Source organism: Micromesistius poutassou (assembly GCF_964030765.1).
Source record: "Micromesistius poutassou genome assembly, chromosome: 1".
Lineage (NCBI taxonomy): Eukaryota > Metazoa > Chordata > Actinopteri > Gadiformes > Gadidae > Micromesistius > Micromesistius poutassou.
The window spans coordinates 7,191,108-7,200,354 of record NC_140271.1 but is presented as its reverse complement, the minus strand read 5'-3'; the positions used below and the strand labels follow the sequence as shown (position 1 = coordinate 7,200,354).

Here is a 9,247-nt window from a genome sequence, read left to right as displayed (position 1 = left end):
TATTTTTTTAATCATCCATCAACAACAAGTAATCTTAAAAGACATCTTTTACACATCGCATATGTTAAACTTCTTGTATATATCAAATATCAACTTTAAATCAGTCCTTTACTCATTTGTCATTCTCTGTGCATTGCATTTTCTTTAATCCTATACCATCAAGCCTACTGACCAAGCTGTTGGCAAATCCAGCTAGCTTTGGTTCATACTGGTATAAGCTACAAAGATTGGCCAGCGAGGTAGGCAACTGTACTTTTGAATACACTTTTCAAAGTAATCCTTAAAGGACAATATTGCATCATCATTCCTGCATGTTCCCCTCAAAAGTCAAATAAAAAGTTACACAAACAACTACTAACACCCGCAAATAATATTAGCCTCTTAGAAGGAAAGATAAACGGTATTTAAAAAAGGTTAAGTTATTAGACACCGGTGCTTATCACAATACTTTTACACAAACAAGGCATCAGGTTTTACTTTTTTTTCTAAGTGTCATAGGTGACTTTCCCCACCCATTCATTTTCCTGCAATTGTACCCATCTGAGTGACCGCTGAACTCTGGGTGGACAGAAATGCAGTTACACAAGAGAATAGGAGGTGATAACTGAGGCTCTGACGCAAACTCTCATCTGTTGTGCTGTTAATTCTGTGTTGTTATTAGGCAGTTAATTGTCAGAATTTCTGTAATCTGTCACTCAGTATTTTCATCACAGAAAGATTGGAGCCTGCCCCATTACAAATACAAAATAAACCTGCCCCCATCCCAAGGATATCTCACACACACACACACACACACACACACACACACACACACACACACACACACACACACACACACACACACACACACACACACACACACACACACACACCGTATTTCAAGTGTGAGCTGAGGTTTCCTGCGTCGTTTAAGTCCAATACTTTTGTAAACAAATCTCTAGTCATGTCAAGCTATGACGTATTAAAATGAAAAGGACTAAACTTCAGATTTTTTAAATTATATATTATATATTTATATCATAGTAGCTTTGTGTCACACACAAACCAATTAAAATGAATGATCTTATATAAACACATTTGCTCCATCTTCTAATGGACTATCTGGCGCGAGATCATTTGCAATGTTACCCTTTTAAAATGTCCCCTGAATATAAAATTAAACCTAACTTTGATTCAATGGCCTGCCCTGCAGGCCTTATTTTACCTAGCGGCCATCTTGGTTCTGAATACTAGCTGGGTGGAGGGGGTTAATGAATGCAGAGCTCCAAATTCTGTTTCCCCCCATCCAACTAGCACTCAGAACCAAGATGCAAACAAAATGGCCACTAGGTGAATAAAACCCTTAGGATCCCACTCTGCTTGCATAGAGAGTTGTGAAGAGTGTCTGGCCAGCAGTATCTTTCTGATACAAGGGCAGGTAATAGGTGCTTACAAAAGCAACAGCAACAATAGCAGCAGCAGCAGCATAGAAATGCTTGGTTACAAATCAAGCAACTGGAGATTCCCAGTCCTGTTAGTGTTTTGTAAACCAATTGACTCACTAAGGACTTGATGAATCACAGCGAATTAGCCCCCCATGTCACATTTGGATCAGGAGTTTATCTAACAGATAGCATGACAACACGTCATCCTGGAGTTGTAGTCTAGCACTACAAGTGTGTTGGCTAGCAATCATATGTTCTGATTAAATTTTCTTTTTGCCAGCAGATTACATATTTCCTTCCATGAAATGAAATGAAATATTTAAAATATAACAACATTGGCCTTGATATATGATCCATCCAAGCAGCGTGGTCTCATTAAAAGGCAGACTGTTCAAAAAGTTTGGCATCTCCATGAAGATTAAAGACAGTGAAGGGGTAACAAGGGGTTCAGCAAGAGACAGAAAAACACATTAAAAGTAAAAAAAAAAACCACTTTTAAAATAAGTTTAAAAAAGGAACAAATTAAAAAAGGCAAAATGCCCTCAGATGAAAGATCTGTTCAATTTGTTACCATGATTCATCTCTTTTTGTTTCCCTGCCTCCTCCAGCCCAACTGTATCATGGCCACCTTCTTTGCCCCTGCATGTATCCCATTATTTAAGAGGGAAACCAGTTCAACCTGCACTCTTGGCCTGGGGGTGCTTGCCCGATGGAGGGTACCACTAGCACCTTCCACATCCCTTAAGTCCACGGTGGGCCGAGTCCAATGTTTGCTCTCTGAGTTAATTACACACACAGCGTTCCGCTGTCACCGGAACTCGTAAATGGGCACACTGTGTTCCCAGACGTGGTTGAGGTTTAGAGACTGGTACCTGTAAAAAAATAAAATAAAAAAAATACAAGAATTTACATATTGGGATATGGAAATAGGATACAAAGTTCTGATAAAAATATGTATATACACACCCTATAACAATTCAGCCAGATCTTTTTCCACTACTTGTGGGAGAATCTTAGTTGCAAGGTAATTACCATTCAGAACTTCTGTGGTAGTAGTAGCCCTCGATGGTGGCGGTCGACTTCTGGAAGCAGATGTAGTAGAAGCCAGCAAAGGACGCACCGCTGATGTCTTTGATGGTGTGGTCCGGGACCAGAAACTGCTCCTGGTGGTCAAGATCATAGGTTAGAACCGATGAATAACATAGTAGAAGTGAGAAACGTCCATGTTTCACTTTTGTCGTTTATGCTAACCAACCTTCCACCTCATGAAGACGTAGTCGCTGTTGCTCAGTGCCTCGTAGTCGAAGTCATCGAAGTTAAAACATTTGGCATATTTGTAAAAGGACTGAAACTTTCCCTGGTAACAAAAAAAGAGACCACAATAAAAACAGTAAGAATTGGAGACCTGCAGATGTGCTGGTCCAGAATAGATCACAAGCTCAATACAGGGGTCCATACCCAGTGCTTTCGGTCCACATCCTCATCTGCATCCCACTTCCTTGTTAAAAAAGGCCTCTTTCTGCTGATGATTTCACCAGCAAAGAACGTTGTCAGGGTTGGATACTCCTGGAACGGGAAGATCAAGAGTAGAGATTGATTATTAGTAGCTAGATTTGCATCGTAGCTAGATTAGCATGAGAGCTGAGACTGACGGAGTTGAAAGATAGATACAAGATTAAGGTTATTATTATTATTAATATTATACATTATAATATAATAATAATAATAATATAATTCTATAATACTAACGTTTTTAATATGCATTTTAAAAAAGCAAAATAAATGTACATTAATTCAGCTTTGGAAAGAGACTTAAAATTAGTGTATTCAACCATGGCTATACAACCCAAAAAATGCAAAATTCATGTGAGAGCATACACACATACATACTTAATACCATAGGCTGTCACTCATAATTACAGCAAAGCACTAAAAGCCCCACCCCCCACCAGGTGCTGAAGGTGTTGCATAATACACCGGTTCCAAGGCTGACGCTTACACGGTCAACGCTTACAAACGGCGTTGTATTCCCACGTGCACGTTCAGAATGATATAAAAACGTCAAACTCTGGACCAGTTTCAGCTGCGTACCTCAGTCAGGCCTTTGATCTTCAGGTAACCACACAAGTACGAGTCTTCTACGGTCACATGCTGTCCAAAATCAAAAGAAAAATGGTTGGGCCCATGGAATCGAATTTATTAAAACAAATTTGTTCCATACGATACGGTAAATCTTGTAAACATACAAGTGTTAGATTCTAGTCTGGTGGTGGTGAAGCAGTATACAGCTGCCATATCATTAACCATGACAGGAATTTTTATTAGACAGTAAAATGAGAAATTGCCAATTTTCGTTTTTTGTTTCATAAACAAAATCGAACTTATAATTACAACTGTGTATGATAGCATTGTTCCAAACAAAATATTTCCAAACCATTGGTTGGTATTTACGTGGCTTGTCACTAAATATGGTCATAGTGTCAACGTTGAATGACAGTCGTAAATAGCCAAATAAGCTAACGTTGGCTAGCTAGTAAACAGATCTCGAAACATAGCTCAAATATGTAAAACACTCCAAGGCAACACATCAAAACGGACTTATGATACTTAAAGGAATGAAGGTTACCTGCAAAATGACCTCCACGTCGTACGAGTTTCCTTTGCTCTTCTGATATCCCCGAAACTGTGAACCGCTGTAAAGCAGTGTAGTGCCAATGCCTGGTTGGGAAGTGTTTATCGGGGCAGGGGGTGTAAGATAGTCCGGTGTTGAACAGGCCGAAGCTGTTCTCTTGCAGCATTCAGCTCTGACAGGCATTGTAAACGCTAATGTATGAGTGTCATCCACTGCAACAGTCATGAACCTACCGAGAGAGCAACCCTACACTGGAAATGCCAATGGCTGACAGCCAGTGGGGTTAATAAGATAAGAAATATCCGAGTCCGAAACCTGGCTTGAACTCGATTTAGCTTTCCATGGGGCTGGGTGCTAAAAGTGAGACGTCGCATTTGAGAAAACAGCTTCACTCATTTTCATTGGCTGGTTAGCTTTATGCCATGTACGAGCAAGATCCTCATTGGATAGTTTCCAGTGAGTCACATCAGTGCTTTTGTTACATTGATCCTAATAAAATGTAGATATAATAGTTGAAGATAAAACAAGCCAAGCCAAAAAAAAAACGTTAACTAAACCAAAGTATAGTTTTCAAATGTATTAGTATTATATTTTATTAAGAAATACGCACAATGCAGAATACATCATTTATTTTAATATACAGCCTACTAGCAATGCAATATTTACTAACTAAAGAGTGAAACATAACTCAAAAACAGTGTTAGAGCACTTTGACCCTGATTGCCTTGCTACTCATGGTGCAGCACCTCCTCCAGCTGATTTCTCAGATATTGTATGAAATTCTGGATCTCTGAAATGCACTTGCGATTCCGCCATACTTCCTCATCCTGGATCTTCAGTCATGCACAAAGAACAGAAGCAAATTATCATTCATTCCTATTGAACTGAACTCATTCAATTATTTAAGAAAAATTATGATATTATTGTACCCTTTTAATAAGGGTCATCATCCAGGCGTTGATGCGTGTCACCAGCTTGTCCTCTCGATTGTCAATCCTCAACATGTGGGAGTCATGAGAGGCGCCTACTGCATTCATGACGGTTTCCTTGTCTACAAATAACTGCAGGGGACAAAAATAGGTGGTGTCTTGCTGGGAGGAAGTAGTACTACTGGTATTATGATACAAAACACTATTTACAGTGTTGTGGTCACCACTACTGCGACGACAACATCACTACTCTGGTAAACTACTGACTATTCCAAACATTGGCGTGAGTGGATGAGCGTTTCAAAAGGTGATATGATGTGCCTTTCTACAGTGGCCATAGTAGTGTTGGACACTTCTTTAAAGGAGAATACAACTGTTATTTTTAGTTTTGCCAATTATGCACTTACAGATCCCGCCTTCTGTAAAATGAATGGTCAAAACAAATATGAAGCAAAAAATAGTGAAACGCTGGTTCACCAAGACTTTAATCAGACTTTAGATATGAATCTTTAGATGGATGGATGAATGAATATGTTGTCTGATTTCTACATTGTAAGGAATGACCATTACCACAATGTAAAACACTGACCGCTCTAACATCGTCAGGCAGATCATCCTCCACCTCAATCTTGGCGACCTTCTCCATGGTTGCCATGGCGATGTCTTTGATCTTCTCGTGAAGGTGGTTCTCCAGATCCCGACACTGGGCGAATGTGTTTATTGGTCAAAGAAACCAGCCAATCTGACTTTGAGCTCTAAAGATCGGTTCGGTTCACCAGTGGTGCTTGTGCATGATGACGATTACTGTAGCCTATACTTATGAAAAGGATATATTCCTTGAACTGTTTCAATGAAGCTGCCAACCATGTCTGTGATGTTTCTCTCAAAGTCTTTAATAATCTCCTGCAACAGAAATGGCAAATAACAAATAATATTAAATGTCTGTTTTTGTTTTGGTCTAAAGTAGTACAACCTACTTTTATCAAAAATAAGATGTAATAATAATGTCACATTTTTAGATATAACTCATATTCAACCCATTCCCCAAAGCTTTCTCAAACATCTCACTATATTCATCCTCTACCTACCTCTCAACCATAAAAAAACAATGACAGAAAATACATAAAACGTTAATTCATTTGTATTGCCTTTTTATCCACTCAGTGCTACTTAGGTCACCAGCCTTTGTGAACCATTGGAGCTCCACTGTCCTTCCCATACAAAAACCAACCAACCTCCAGCTGGTCCACTAGCTGCAACTCCAGGAGCAGACAGCTGTCACGGAGTGTCTCGATGTCTGTCATGTACTGGTTCACTTGAGCTTCCTGCTGGGCCGCATCCTCAACCTGCTGCAAATCTAATAACCTCTATATAGAGGTGGGTTGGTATAAAAGGTATAAACCTTTACAATGTCCTTTAACAAAAGAAAATGTTAAAGAGATGGTGACCTACTGGGACTTATGATTTAGATCAGATTTAGAAGGAAAAGTGATCAACCTGGGTGTAACTATTTAAAGTAAGAGATAATCCATCCATTTTCAGACCATGTGCCCTGTACACATGGTCTGCCCTTAATGTAAACACATGTAAAGGGCTATAATGAATCTTCAAGTGTGCATCTGGATTGATAGCCCACCTTCTTCCGGTGCTTCTCAAAATCTGAGACCAGTTGTGCTGATCTCTGCAGCTTTTCCCTCACTGCCTCTTGAAGACCTTCAAAGAAAGCCTTGACCTCCGCCTCTCTCAGCTTCTGCTCAGCGAAGCCGCTTTCGAACATTTGTATGCAGAGACCCACCAGCTGGTGCTTGAACGTAAGGAGAATGTAAGTCAAGGAGCAAACTAAGCTTCAGCATGCTTGACGTCAGGCGTGTCAAATACGTTCAATATTTCAAATCTAAACAAATTAGATGAAACAAGTAAATGTTATATAAGAATTAAAACAATAGGATGCACATCACCAAAAAACTAAACCTGTTAAACAAAATAAATTAAAAGATATATACACATTTATATTATCTGACATAATCACCAAAAAAATTTAAGTGCCATGCATTTCCATCAAGTTAATGAATAAAAGATATGTCTGTACTAGGTCTGCCACTCCAGGCAGCTGGTTAAGTTTCTGTGCTTCTGGGTCTTGGGCGAACATGCTGTCAAACAGTTGGGATCCATTAAGGTACTCCACAAAGGCCTCCTGAAAACCCAGGGCAAGACAGGTCAACATTCAAATTTAAATGGAGAATGTAGGCCTAGACAATGGATCTTTGCATATAAATTACATGACCTTGTGTTGTTGTAATTCATCTTGTCGTCTCTGTTCAGCTTCTGTGGCCTTGAGTGTCTGCAATTCGTTGTGTTGTATCTCTTCAATGGCATATTTGTATTTTGCAAAAGCTTGCTTCTTCTGTAAAGAGACAAGACATAGGGGGTATGTAGAGCCTTTTTGTGTGTTTGTCCATTCAATTCCCAGGTACTTTATAAGGCCACTAGTGAATAAATGGTAAATGGTAAATGGTCTTCATTTATATAGCACTTTTATCTTGAATAAGGCCCATTATCTGTACCCTCCTGAATGAAACAGCCGATTTGCTGTTTTCGTGATTTCTGTATATTTAACTAACCTCAGTGTGTATACCAATGCACAACAACATTTACAACTTACAGTTTCTCCATTGAGTAACCTGTAATCCAGATACGGTAAATCTGAAAGGTAAGCAGCGATGAAGAGTTTGTAGTTCGCCTCTTGAGCAAGAGGGTTTCCAGAAAGGTTGAGGGTATGCAGGTTCTTAAACCTTCTCAGATAGATTACCTGGGGAATCAATATATATATATATATGTATAATCAACCTAGGCCATGTTTGATTATTTAATCCCATAATCTCGAGAAGGTCTATAAACATGCAGGCATCACATGAAAGATTATGTTCTTTACGTTGTCTAACTGGCCCAGGCAGTTGTTTCCAATGGCGAAGAAGGTGAGGTTGTTGAGTGTGTCCATGTTTTCGATGCAGGAGATCCTGTTGTTGTAAAAAGTCAGATCTTCCAGTTTCGTTAAGGTCTCCAGACCTTCTATCTTCTCTATGTTGTTGAATGACAGATCTGGCAGAGCCATTGGGAACATGTATATGTCTACAGTTATTCAACATATAGGCATTGATTATGTATATATTTTTGTTTGTTTAGAATCCTATAAATTAAATGACAAATACTTAGATGTGTATATCTTACCAAGCCATTTTATATTAGTAAGATTGGCTAGTCCCTCTATCTTCCGTATGAGGTTGTTATTCAGTTGCAGTTTAGTAAGGGATGTGAACTCCCATAAATGCTCAATCTTAAGGATGTCTGTTAAAAAAAGAAGAAGAAGAAGAAGAATAGAATACTGTAACCTCAACCCAATTGGACACCTAGGCTACTATAGCCTATATTCATTATTTAATCTACATTTACTTACTTTTGTATTCCAGGCGAAGTTGGAGGACCGAATTGAATGGGATGCCCTCTTCCTTGGCGATCCGCCCTGCCTCTCCTTTTGGGCCCTGCTCCTCTACTGCTTCCTGCAGTATCTTCTCGTCCATTACACTCGGCTCCACTTTACCGTAAACCCTGATCATTTTGCCCCTTGTTTTGACTTGATTAGGGCTAAAATCCAGTCAACTCTATCTGCTATTAAATCTGTTACTGTACACACTATATACTGTTTACACTAACAATTCGAAATACTGTCGCTACTCTCGCCAGGGTCGACGTCTCATCATGCCTACATTCGTTACCCGACGTGTGTATCTGTCGCTTAGCAACGGGATACGTCGGAGCTGCATTCAATAGATGGAATGTCGAGAACTTTTTATTGAGATGTTGACGTAGGCTGCCTTGAACAAAACGGAAATAACACAATCAAATAAAAAATGAAATAAGCGTATACGACGTATACGAAAATCTATAGATCTATATATCGAGAAAGGTATTGTATTCGACGAATTATTTTTTTTAGATTTTTTTCTTTTTTAAGTATAGTACTGGGTCATGTTTCAGTTTATGCTAACTTTAGTTTCAAAAGTGTGTGTCACGGTATATCGCCAGATTAGATTATGTTAGATTAGTTTGTAGTGTAGCAATATCAGTAGTCCTAATAATATAGAATACATACATTAGATAAACTCTAAGTCAAAATTTGCTTAACAGTTTGATAATTACCCGACATTTATATAAACATGCCATATTCAACTTTAAGAGTGTTCTGCCAATAGCGACAATGAGGG

The 9,247-nt window shown here is 39.0% G+C and overlaps 2 protein-coding genes across 2 annotated transcripts; both read right to left on the bottom strand.

The window, feature by feature from the left end:
- gid4 (GID complex subunit 4 homolog) lies at positions 1-4,402 on the bottom strand. The gene is made up of 6 exons (XM_084470025.1): positions 4,051-4,402; positions 3,516-3,575; positions 2,883-2,990; positions 2,680-2,781; positions 2,457-2,587; positions 1-2,296 (listed from the first exon to the last, which is right to left on the bottom strand). Exons 1-6 carry the CDS (start codon positions 4,279-4,281, stop codon positions 2,233-2,235), a joined length of 696 nt encoding a protein of 231 aa, XP_084326151.1. The 5' UTR covers positions 4,282-4,402; the 3' UTR covers positions 1-2,232.
- Positions 4,403-4,784: 382 nt separating this feature from the next.
- drc3 (dynein regulatory complex subunit 3) lies at positions 4,785-8,563 on the bottom strand (the record flags this gene model as incomplete). The annotated part of the gene is made up of 11 exons (XM_084488531.1): positions 4,785-4,889; positions 4,986-5,117; positions 5,575-5,700; positions 6,221-6,352; positions 6,622-6,789; positions 7,075-7,179; positions 7,270-7,389; positions 7,648-7,794; positions 7,918-8,084; positions 8,214-8,330; positions 8,440-8,563. 11 exons carry the CDS (start codon positions 8,561-8,563, stop codon positions 4,785-4,787), a joined length of 1,443 nt encoding a protein of 480 aa, XP_084344657.1.
- Between the last annotated feature and the right edge of the window lie 684 nt (positions 8,564-9,247).